Source organism: Hippocampus comes, unplaced genomic scaffold, assembly GCF_001891065.2.
Source record: "Hippocampus comes isolate QL1 unplaced genomic scaffold, H_comes_QL1_v1.1 scaffold94, whole genome shotgun sequence".
Taxonomy (NCBI): domain Eukaryota; kingdom Metazoa; phylum Chordata; class Actinopteri; order Syngnathiformes; family Syngnathidae; genus Hippocampus; species Hippocampus comes.
In genome coordinates, this window is record NW_017806059.1 from 3,071,440 (window position 1) to 3,084,086 (window position 12,647).

Sequence of the window (12,647 nt, forward strand, 5' to 3'; positions counted from 1 at the left end):
AGCCGTCCCGCGCTCCGTCGCTATCTATTTAGTTTCCTCCCCTCTCCGGACTCGGGGGGCCGGGGCGCGCCACCGCCTCCGCCGTCCTCCTCCGCCCTCTGTTTTTACTCGGCCCGTGGTGTTCATCAAATAGTTCGCTGAATTTTTTCGATACATCAATGGATGCTATTTTCTTAACATTACGGTGCGAGCATGCGACTGTCACACAGAAAACGCGGTTTAAACTGTCGTCGGAGATCGCGGCCGCTGCCGTGATTCAATGTTGTTGACAGACGGATAGGGCAAACGACGCACGCGGTCAACGTGAATATCGCGAGAGTTTGCACCGATGTAAACCCTGTACACAAAAATGTAGAGGGTTGTTTGAAAAAAATGCCGACCGTAAAGTGTTTTTTCGACGTAGAAATTCTCGGTCGGTCGGGTTACCGGAAACACATTCCTTTTTTTTTCTACGCCTTACAGTATTTTCATTGCTCCATTTTCTTTTTTCACATCACTTAAGCAGCACTTCATCTATAGCTTCAAACTTTGCCTGACAACACACCGCAAATATGACCAAGCAATCACTCGTAAGTCAAGGTACAGTACCTTAGTAATCTAAATTGAAATAATGTGACCATTAACGATCTTTTTCAGACTGAAAAGCTGTCACATGGGCGTACCAACTCCTTCGTTGCGGCTGTGCAAGAGCTCTGTGAGCGGGGCGGTGGCTCCCTCGGCCTCGATGGCCTCAGCGGCCTCTTTGTCCTGGGCCAGTTCACACAGGACACCCGCTGCCACACGCTGGATGTTCTCAATGGGGGAATACAACAGCTGTACACAGATAGATGAGATGTTTGTTCAAATCATGCTCGCGTGTTTGACAGCCAAACAGCAACTGAATTAATGTGACTGACTTCATTTTACCTGTACAAAGAGTGGAATTGTGTTAAGTCCTCGAATGACTATTCTGTTGTGGACATCTCTGGCCAGGATGTGAAGGGCTCCTGTGCAACCCTCCACGATCTCCTCCATGCGAACTCCCTCCTAAAACCACAACATACACAAACCTTTAACCAGTACCCAAGGTACTCTCAGTAGAGAGAACAACACAAGCGGCTCTTGTAGCAGGGTTACTGATGCGCATGTCTGTGTGTTCGAGACATTTGTATTCGCTCACCACAAACTGCTGCTGTGTGCCACCCATGCTGGTGCGTCTCTGTGTGTCCTGGTGTGCTCTGACCAGCAGCTGAACCAGCCTGGGAATGGCTCCCTGTTCCCTCAGAGGAGCGTGGTTTGCAGGGCACAGTGCCAGGTTCCGGATCAGACCAACTGTAGCCTGAGGGAGGCACATTTGCATGTCAGCCACATTTTTAAAAAATCAACTTCTCAAAAACAAAAGCAAATCACAGTGGAAATCGCAAAACCATGTGTGTACCTTAATGAGGGGCCAATGTGATGGCGGATGCAACAATTTGACCACAACTGGCAGCCCATAATGCAGCCTGACTGCATTCTGGGCCATCTCTGCATCTTGGTGCCGTGATGTGAGGTGACGCAGAGCACAGATGGCCGGTTCTGTGATGTCTTCCCTGTCTCCGGCTCGAAGCACAGTGCGAACCAGAGCCTCAATGCCACCCACCTACACAGGAATAAAATGATGCAAGAAGCAGTATGAGGAATTGCATCTTTAAAATTCACACTTCGCTCAGTTAACAATAAGCAAGGAAAACTACAAATACATTTCAATCCAAAACTGTGCGAGTACCAACCTGGCAGACCATCATCTTGTTCTTATAGTTGTTGCAAGTCAGGTTTGAGAGGATCCCGGCAGCACAGGTCACCACATTAATGTCATCACTACCGAGAAGTTGCACCAGGGTCCCCAAGAGACCCTCCATACCCTCCTGTGAGACAAATGGTGCAAATTAGCACAGCAGGAACAATTCAAGAACAGTAGATCACCATTTAAAACATTTCCTTTATTCGCTTTAAATGCAACCACTACAAAAGTACAAGTAGTCCGAGTCAAGCTTTTCATGTTCGTGATCCGGGCTTCACCTGCTTGGTGGCAGCATCCGATAAGTTCCTGAGAGTCCAGAGACAATTTTGGACCAGTCTCTGGCTTGGGTCTGTCAGGTGGAGTCCAAGAGCCTGCATGCCTCCTGAGCAAAGAGACAACCATGAAATATAAACCGCAAAGCACAATTTAAAAACTGTCAAATAAATAACAGTTTATGGTGCCGGCTAGTGGTGAAAAAGTTGCTCATGACTTCTAAACTCAAACATACCAGCTTCTACAATGGCAGGTTTATTACTGGAGCATACTGACAGGACTTTGAGTACTCTGCTCGTGGTCCACAGCAATTTCTCATAGGTGTACGTCCTCATTATGTTGACCAATGCTTGGGGCCCCCCGCTGGCCAGGATTATTAACTAGAAGACAGACAACATTTTTCCATTTTAATCTTGACATTTTTCCAGCACAACTGACCAGGCGGTGAACTCACCTTGCTTTCTTGGTTTCCATACGCCAAGATTTGAAGACAATCTGTGGTGATGGCGAGGAACTTGACATTTGTTTTGTTGAGGAGGGCCACCATTTTCTGAAGACCACCGGCCAAACGAACTGCCATCTTAGCTCCTTCCTGGTGCAGTAGGAGGTTGTGAAGAGTGGTGATGGCATAAAACAGGACAGAGTCCACTGGTGAACTGCAAAGCAGAAAAAGGATTATCGGATTACAATTCATCTGGGAAACAGGAACTGGATTATAAATTGTTTTCCTCTCACCAGTGACTGTTTGGCAGCACAAATTGCCAATTAATTTTGCAGTCCCCCCCATTGCAACACTACATTACCTACCACAGTAAATAGAGGAGGCTATGCAGATACTGTCAAAACATGGTATAAACATTTCAAGAATTCTGATAAGCCTCTATGTATCTCATGTATCGCACCATGTTTCCCATGCTAAATTACTCATTGTTTCAAAGCCGTTACAAATATCACGATAGCCTTTCCAGCACAAATATCCATCAATTTTCACATGTACCCAAGCATTTTGACTAGCGCCGGGATTCCTCCAGACTTGAAGATAGCCAACAGCCCCTCTCTGTGATGGGAGAGGTTGTGGAGAGTCCCTGCAGTGCAGCGGGCCGTCTCTACGTCGTTTGTGTTCTGCATTGTCCTGACGATGGCTGACACCATCTGAGGGGAGCGCATGATGGCATGACGGGAAGCTTCTTTTTTCGATAGCTGGTGTACCATCACGGCTGCTTTGTTCACAACAACCTACAACAAGGAAGAGATATAATATTGTTGATCAGTGACAGCAGAGCGTTGTACAGCATGATGCGCCATTGATGAAAACTACCTGGTCCTCATCATTGAGTAATTTGGTGAGCTCTGGTATTGCTCTAGTTGCGAGCTCAGCGTCGTCCTGGTAGTTGATCAGATTGACCACGGCATGTTTGAGCATTTGTGAAGGTTCTGCTAGTCTTTGGACGTTGGTAGGATTTGCTGCATCATATTGTGTCGAAGGAATCTGCATGCCCTCCTCAAGAGTCTCTGGGAACATTGCTGCACGCACCCGCTGGGCGCGGGTCATGGCATACTGACCATCCAAGTCTGAAAGAGATCGAAGGTTTCTCCCCAAATACAATTTGCCAAGATCCGAAATTATTGACCCAATGGCAGCCATTGGGACTCACCTTGTACTTGATCCTGGGAGAAATTCTGGTTGAAGCCCTGCTCCCACTCGAACATGACCTGGTTGTTGTCAAGATCCTCGTCTTCAGGATTTCCTTTGCCGCTGAGGGAGGGAGCTGTAGTCGTGGCCCCTGAATGGATGCCTGAATCCAGGTATGACTGTTGTTGCCAGTGGCTGACTGCTGCCTTCCGGTCTGGCTCCATGGCCATGTCCAGCTCCATCAAATCAGCTAAAAGGGGACAAGCGTATATAAAACCAGGCTACACTGAAAAAAAAAACAAAACTTAGCAGAATCAATTTGGCACAGCAGATTTCAAGAGATCAACTAGTACATTTTGGTAATCCATGTAAATCCTCTTCAATGCAACACCAGGATGGAGAGATATTTGGAGTGCCATTTTAGGATTTGTGAAAAATGTTTGTTGAGATAGCTGTCATCAAACCCAAATATGGTAATTAAGGAAATTATTTGAACACTATTTGCTACTAAAACTAAGAGCATATGTAGGCATTTGTAAATGCATGAATGTATTCTTTGTGTTCAGATGTAACAGATGCAATATAAAAAGTCCACGCATGTGTTGAAGTTTCAACTCACCCTGGGAAGCCATGTTCCTTTCCTTAAACCACGGCCGTCACAGCTTCCTGATCTGAAACAGACAGGAAAGAACTATCAGCCTCAGTGACCTCTCGCTTCCTTTCGTTCCAGGCTCATTGTTAATGATTACACCAAAAACAACTGCAACATGCTCACTTCACACAAATGGAATCTGCGTCCTAGTCCCAGCCGAAACAGATGAGACGGTGCCAATTTTCCGTCTTGACCTTTGTTTTTAGTCTTGTGTGAAATCCACCCAAGCAAATTGCAGCTCGCATGCAAGGCCCACATTAAGCATGGCAGCTAGGTAGTACTTATGTGAGAGGAAGGGTGGGAAGTGACTCAACTTGGTGGAAGGAAAATAAGCAGTGGGAGAAAATGGGCGTATACATATCCACTGCCTTTGAAGCAGAAATTAACACTGTAGCACAGAGTTTTGGACTGTTTTACCGAATCATTTGTTATACATTTATATTAACTCAGGCTGGACAATTAATCGACACTGAATTGTGATTTTAACTTCCAAACATCTATAAAAAACATTTTTTAAATCCAACAAAAGCAACATAGATGCATAGAAATGAAAGTGGACATTCCTGAAAATACAAATATGTGTGTGTGTGTGTGTGTACACACACGCACGCACACACACACACACACACACACACACACACACACACACACACACACACACACACACACACACGCGCGCACGCACACAATTTTAATTGACTTAACCAGGTTTGTCGACCTTTCTAATGTACTGTAGTTGGGCAAAAAAATCTCTGTTCAAGCCCTTTTCCTCAAGCCATGACCACTTGAACGTATTCCTAACAGTCGCGTCTATTGCACGTATGTCAGCTTGCTTGTCTACCTGTTTGAACATTGCGCTGGGACCGTACCTGGCCGATCACGCATGAATTAGTTTCCACAAAACGCTATTCAAATACTCGACATTCAATGATTAATCTGCCTTTTGTGCGCACACGTGCACCCTTTGTGGCTTCCGTTCTCGCCAAAATTTTGAAATCTCCGAGAAATGGCAAGGCCATAAGAATGCGAGGGGAGGGGTGTTACTGTTACTAGTGTTCGTGCCTCAACATGGATACGCTCGTGAAAGCAAAACAACAAACTCAAACGCGTGTTCGTTCAATGTTGTCAACTAATATCCAGATGAATTTTGGGCAATTTTTCCTCAATTTTCCAGAGGAAATTTCATGAAAATGTGAAAATCCAGAATCCCAGAAAAATCCGGAGGACTTTCATCTCTACATGCAGAACAGTGCGGCGCGTTAACAAGTGCCAGACATGAAAGTACCCTGAATACACCATGTTGCTAGCTAGGGCTCAGCGATGCATCTTTATTGTATCGAAATCAATATATGCACATTCAATATCGAAATCAAGACGGTATCTGTCACCTTACCTCGCCATACTTGTGTGTTAATCTCAGTTCAACCAACCACATTCCTCCGTCTAAGTTTGGCATTGATCGACAAAACCAGCAGATGACAATCATCTTGCGGGGGGGGGTGAGAGAGGAGGGGAAACATGCAGTACAAGCAAGTGACACACGCAGCTGCTGTTGCCTTGACAGCACACATGCAAGAAGTCCACTTCCATCTTTGCTGTCACGTATATACGAACGGTGTAGTTATATTGTGTTTTATAACATTACCTGATCATATTTATAATTTCAAAATTGCCAGTGTCTTGTAAAAATGTTCGAGCAGCCCACGCTGATTCGTTCACTTGAATGGGCCGACAAGACGGGCTGCGTCCCATTTCGGTTGCATTGTGCATCTTTGTTCACTGCCACCATCTTTTTGTGGGTTAATTAAAAGTCATACAATGTAATATATTGTTTGGCCACCCTCAAAACGCGATCCAGGCATAGATCACATCGCTGGGAGTTTACCTATCACATTGCCATGTAATCATCAATGGATACACAACCACTGCCATGTAAAGGGCTGAGTGGTCAACTCTTTTTCAAGCCACACAACATATATCCACACACTGAAGCGTGCTTGAACATATTGGTAGAGACAACACACACGATGCAGTTTACACATGCTTGCATGCAGGCAAACAAAACAAATACTTCTGTTGTAGCATAAAATTATTAGTGTAGGACAGTTGCAGTACAATGTGAATTTAATTTATTGCTGATTGTTAATGTCGATGACTGGCAGTCAGTTATTTAAATAAAAAGCAATTTCCACATCCTTTTGGATTTATATTTTTATAATGCTTAGTTTGCAATGAACCGACAGTAATATTGTTATCCTATAATTAGATATATCTGGCAAAAATATTGCGATTACATTTTAAGCACATCACTCAGCCCAATTGCTGACAAAGCAAATATGTAGCGTATGCGATTTGTCCCGAAGCACCCTTTAAGCTCTTTAATAACACCCCAGTTTACTCTAAAACTAAACACACACACACACAAAAAAAAAAGAATTCCATTCATGGTATATTTAAATTTGAAAATTTTAAAAACATCGACAGTGATAATGCCGAAATCAATGTAAAATCCCATTCAAATGCTAATGGTCATTAGCGTCAACTTCAGGAGTGATATTCCTTCCCAAAAAAATAAAATAACCCACAACTTTGTGGAAACAAATGTAAGATAACACTACTCAAATGCAAAATTTCTTCCCAATCTGTGGAAAGTTGAGTTACCGTATTTTCACAACCATTCGGCGCATTTTAATTGACTTAACCAGGTTTGTCGACCTTTCTAATGTACTGTAGTTGGGCAAAAAAATCTCTGTTCAAGCCCTTTTCCTCAAGCCATGACCACTTGAACGTATTCCTAACAGTCGCGTCTATTGCACGTATGTCAGCTTGCTTGTCTACCTGTTTGAACATTGCGCTGGGACCGTACCTGGCCGATCACGCATGAATTAGTTTCCACAAAACGCTATTCAAATACTCGACATTCAATGATTAATCTGCCTTTTGTGCGCACACGTGCACCCTTTGTGGCTTCCGTTCTCGCCAAAATTTTGAAATCTCCGAGAAATGGCAAGGCCATAAGAATGCGAGGGGAGGGGTGTTACTGTTACTAGTGTTCGTGCCTCAACATGGATACGCTCGTGAAAGCAAAACAACAAACTCAAACGCGTGTTCGTTCAATGTTGTCAACTAATATCCAGATGAATTTTGGGCAATTTTTCCTCAATTTTCCAGAGGAAATTTCATGAAAATGTGAAAATCCAGAATCCCAGAAAAATCCGGAGGACTTTCATCTCTACATGCAGAACAGTGCGGCGCGTTAACAAGTGCCAGACATGAAAGTACCCTGAATACACCATGTTGCTAGCTAGGGCTCAGCGATGCATCTTTATTGTATCGAAATCAATATATGCACATTCAATATCGAAATCAAGACGGTATCTGTCACCTTACCTCGCCATACTTGTGTGTTAATCTCAGTTCAACCAACCACATTCCTCCGTCTAAGTTTGGCATTGATCGACAAAACCAGCAGATGACAATCATCTTGCGGGGGGGGGGTGAGAGAGGAGGGGAAACATGCAGTACAAGCAAGTGACACACGCAGCTGCTGTTGCCTTGACAGCACACATGCAAGAAGTCCACTTCCATCTTTGCTGTCACGTATATACGAACGGTGTAGTTATATTGTGTTTTATAACATTACCTGATCATATTTATAATTTCAAAATTGCCAGTGTCTTGTAAAAATGTTCGAGCAGCCCACGCTGATTCGTTCACTTGAATGGGCCGACAAGACGGGCTGCGTCCCATTTCGGTTGCATTGTGCATCTTTGTTCACTGCCACCATCTTTTTGTGGGTTAATTAAAAGTCATACAATGTAATATATTGTTTGGCCACCCTCAAAACGCGATCCAGGCATAGATCACATCGCTGGGAGTTTACCTATCACATTGCCATGTAATCATCAATGGATACACAACCACTGCCATGTAAAGGGCTGAGTGGTCAACTCTTTTTCAAGCCACACAACATATATCCACACACTGAAGCGTGCTTGAACATATTGGGGTAGAGACAACACACGATGCAGTTTACACATGCTTGCATGCAGGCAAACAAAACAAATACTTCTGTTGTGTCGCAAAATTATTAGTGTAGGACAGTTGCAGTACAATGTGAATTTAATTTATTGCTGATTGTTAATGTCGATGACTGGCAGTCAGTTATTTAAATAAAAAGCAATTTCCACATCCTTTTGGATTTATATTTTTATAATGCTTAGTTTGCAATGAACCGACAGTAATATTGTTATCCTATAATTAGATATATCTGGCAAAAATATTGCGATTACATTTTAAGCACATCACTCAGCCCAATTGCTGACAAAGCAAATATGTAGCGTATGCGATTTGTCCCGAAGCACCCTTTAAGCTCTTTAATAACACCCCAGTTTACTCTAAAACTAAACACACACACACACAAAAAAAAAAGAATTCCATTCATGGTATATTTAAATTTGAAAATTTTAAAAACATCGACAGTGATAATGCCGAAATCAATGTAAAATCCCATTCAAATGCTAATGGTCATTAGCGTCAACTTCAGGAGTGATATTCCTTCCCAAAAAAATAAAATAACCCACAACTTTGTGGAAACAAATGTAAGATAACACTACTCAAATGCAAAATTTCTTCCCAATCTGTGGAAAGTTGAGTTACCGTATTTTCACAACCATTCGGCGCACCGTATTGTTGGGCGCAGTCTCACTAACGGGTGCTATTTTGGTATTTTACACATAGACAAAACGCACTGTATTATTGGGCGCAGTTTTACAGTGGTAAAACATACGCCAGCTAAAACATACGGCATGCGCTGCGTGCACGCACGCTAAAAACACGTTAGCTTGAAGCATACGGTAGCATGCTAAGACATACGGATACACGCTAAAAACACGTTTTTAAAAAGGCAACGGAAGCAAAACTGAGTTCAGTTGCATTTTATTTAGCCAGCTTACAATGTACTCACGTTTTTTGATTGATCAAAAAACGTGAGTACACAGTCGAATGGTGACTGTGGAGACGCTTCTGCCGGCTGCTCTTTGATCAACAATCCACCGCTCCAGTTGGTCTTCCAACTCGGGCCACCTCGCCTTCTGTCCACGGAAACTCAGCTTCGTCTTTTTGACTTGGCGAAGCTCGTTCTCCTGCTTCCTCCATTTGCGAACCATGAATTCGTTGACTTGAAATTCTCTCGCGGCTGCTCGATTCCCATGTTTCTCCGCATAACCGATGGCTTGAAGCTTGAACTGAGCTTTGTAGGCGTGTCTCTTTGTAGAAGTAATTTCGGGGGTTCTTAGAAACCAAAACCGAAGTTGTTTTGCAATAACGCACATATCCACACTTTATACAGGTGCTGGTACCTGCTAGGGGCGTGCCTTTAGCATCCACTTACACGTCCACCCTTCACTCATTGGCGGACTTCTTCGCCGCATGCCTGTCCTCACTCACGTCAGCCTTTTCTCTCTCTCTCTCTCTCTCTCTCTCTCTATTATATATACGCGCCCACCCTTCACTGATTGGCCGACTTCTTCGCCGCATGCCTGTCCTCATTCACTTCCGCCTTTTCTCTATATAAACGCGTGTCGGCTCTCTATCAGGTTTTGGTACTCAGCGCATACACAAGACGCTCCGCATTATAAGGCGTGCTGTCCACTTTGGAGAAAATTTTAGACTTTTAATGGCGCCTTATAGGTGTGAAAATACGGTAGTTATACTCAAGAGTGAAATCGTAACTTTCTTCTGTTCTCATTTTCAGTGTGTATTCCATCCAGGCACGGCACCACACTGCCCATAAGAGGCCAAAACGTGCAGTGACAGCCAATATTTGTTGTTTTTTTTTTTTGTTTTTTTTTCCAAATGCTACTATTTTCATCTTGTCTTATTTTACTGTCTTACTAATCTATCTTCCCATTGTCCTTACAGGTTATATTTAAAGCTGAGTTTAAGGAATTGTGGAATTTTCCTTTCCTCAAAATTCAAGGATAAAAAGACCCAAGACTTTTTTTAGTTGTACCAGCACACATTTCCACATGACAGGAAACAATCCAAGGTCCCTAGTTAGACCAGCAAGTCCCAATACCAAAAGTTAAATAAATATGATGGAGAAAAGGGAAATGCTGAGGAATTAAAATGCACGACGGTTGAATTTCACATATTTACAAGGTCATTTTGTACCTGACAAAAACAATAGTGTGTTCAAAAATCAAGTGTTAAACATGCAGGGATGAATGGGGTTGAGGCTATGATGGTGATTTAGAGAAAGCGCCATATAAATAAAGATATTGTATGGTTGAGTTTTAGTAGTTGAATAAATACAATATTGTGAAATTATTTTTTCCAATCGTGATTTCAATCTCAAATCAAAATAACTGATTTTCATCCCACCATAATCTTCCAGCCCTAATATGAACAAATACAGAGAGTCAAAGTTGGCACAGCCGCCCGAACTAAACACAGATCAAAGTAACATAGGTGAGTGGTCATCAGCTTGGAAAGTTTATACGATTCCAAGTAGTCGCCATGAAGTCTGATTTGCAAGTGGCTCGGTTCTGTAAAATAGCTACAACTTTGTCAGCAAGAGAGAAATGGTGGACTATTCGGGTTTCTTTACGAGTATTCAGTTGGCAGTGCAACACTTTGAAAGTAACCCATTTCCAGATGACTATGGAAACTGCAGTGGTAATTTGTTCAGTGACGGCTGTAAAAAGAGAATCTGAGATTTTAGCAACTCACGCTTCGATTTAACGTATCACTTTGTAGAGAGCACACATGCTTGACAATTGCATCTTTCAGCCCAAGACTCCTATCAATTTGACACAATTTTCCATACCATGTCCAACTGGGTAATGTACGTACACAACATTTAAACGAGGGCTGCACAATAACGACAAAATGGTAATAATGATTGTTAAATCACAATTCTTCACCATGACAGGGAAAACCCATCTATTTTTGTTGCAGTACAACATTTTCCATGCAGAATGAGACTAGTATAACTGATCATTATTTTAGAATGCTTTTTTTTAATTGCCCAAGTTTTTATTTAGGCTCCCGCTTCAGGGAATGCCGGCTTGTTATTTTGGCAGCTTGAAGCCTTAGCTCTCGTAGTTTGGCGACTACTAGTTAAGAGTGCTTGATTAGATGTTCATATTAGGGCTGGAAGATTATGGTGGGATGAAAATCAGTTATTTTTAATTTCATTGTGGAAGACAATGCCATGATTAAAATTTGATGAATGTTGCAGTCCTAGTTCAAATTGAATAAAGCGACTGTGCCGCTTGTTTTTCCCCAAGATAGAATGGCCTTTAGAAGTCATCATACGGAAAGGTAGCATTCAAAATCTGCATGGCCTGCATTTCTGTCATACATACACACCCCTGCCGAAAAAACAGCATCTTTCAATTAGACAACTTCATTCCGAGGCCAGGCGATCATAAGAACACCAAACTAGCAAAGTATGTTATTTAAAAATAAAAAGGGTCAATAGCTCTTTAAATTCACCCTACCCGGGGATGTTTGTTTTAAAAGGGAGCGACAGCTTTTTATACAATACTGTATTGATCAAATTGCTGTGGCTGCATTTTTAGCTGTTTTGTTTTGACACCAACAAACGTACATCACCCAAAACGTTAGTCCCATCAACTCAAATGGCACTGCTGTCATTTAAATTGTGCCAACACGCAAAGAGGAGGCAAAACTCACGGACTTCCATTTACATACACACAGCTCCAAATTTTAGCAGCAAAACTAAAACAATCTCCAATCCGGCCGTTGTTATGTTGTTTCATCCCACAAAGCCCTCAATTTTAATTCACTGTTCACACGCCATCCTCAAGCTTGTGAAGCGAAAACTCACTTAGCCCAAACCCCCTTTTTAATGGGAGCCATATGTGCAACACTAGACTTCATACAAATCAAAGCACATCATTCACACAAGTAGAAAAGTGGCCTTTTGCATCCGGCTTTGAAAGATGAGCCAAAAAAAAAAATACATCCGAGTCTTCAATTCACAGCAAACAAATGGCAACCTTACCCTCAAGCTGAACGGACTAAACCATCGACCAAGTCAAGGCAATACAAGCCTCATGTTCCAACAAAAACTGAATGGGGATTTCTTTGAAGCCATATGTGATGTCTACAGTTCACTGCCTGGTCTAGACTAGAAGCCATAAAACACCACTAGTCCTTCGTGTCACAAGGCAGTTAGGCTGCATCAAAGCATTTCAGTGAGTTGTGTACTGAGGCCAAATAAGTAAATACATAAAAATAGGAACTGACAAGCATGGTGTTCTTTTTTTTCACATTTGAATGGGGGGGGGGGGGGGGGG

The 12,647-nt window shown here is 42.6% G+C and overlaps 1 protein-coding gene across 3 annotated transcripts in view; it reads right to left on the reverse strand.

Moving 5' to 3' along the window:
• Nucleotides 1-12,647, reverse strand: part of LOC109529634 (catenin beta-1) — a 22,471-nt gene that overhangs the window by 2,595 nt on the left and 7,229 nt on the right. For all 3 annotated transcript variants that reach the window (XR_002170867.1, XM_019893008.1, XM_019893007.1), the window contains exons 2-13: nucleotides 4,288-4,339; nucleotides 3,691-3,918; nucleotides 3,354-3,607; nucleotides 3,033-3,271; nucleotides 2,490-2,691; nucleotides 2,271-2,415; nucleotides 2,041-2,144; nucleotides 1,752-1,886; nucleotides 1,418-1,621; nucleotides 1,160-1,318; nucleotides 907-1,026; nucleotides 663-813 (exon numbers count right to left, since the gene is read on the reverse strand). Coding sequence is in view for 2 of the 3 variants with exons in the window: in XM_019893008.1 (XP_019748567.1) it covers nucleotides 663-813; nucleotides 907-1,026; nucleotides 1,160-1,318; nucleotides 1,418-1,621; nucleotides 1,752-1,886; nucleotides 2,041-2,144; nucleotides 2,271-2,415; nucleotides 2,490-2,691; nucleotides 3,033-3,271; nucleotides 3,354-3,607; nucleotides 3,691-3,918; nucleotides 4,288-4,300 (1,954 nt within the window). In the remaining variant the exon portion in view is untranslated. The remainder of the gene's footprint in view (nucleotides 1-662; nucleotides 814-906; nucleotides 1,027-1,159; nucleotides 1,319-1,417; nucleotides 1,622-1,751; nucleotides 1,887-2,040; nucleotides 2,145-2,270; nucleotides 2,416-2,489; nucleotides 2,692-3,032; nucleotides 3,272-3,353; nucleotides 3,608-3,690; nucleotides 3,919-4,287; nucleotides 4,340-12,647) is intronic.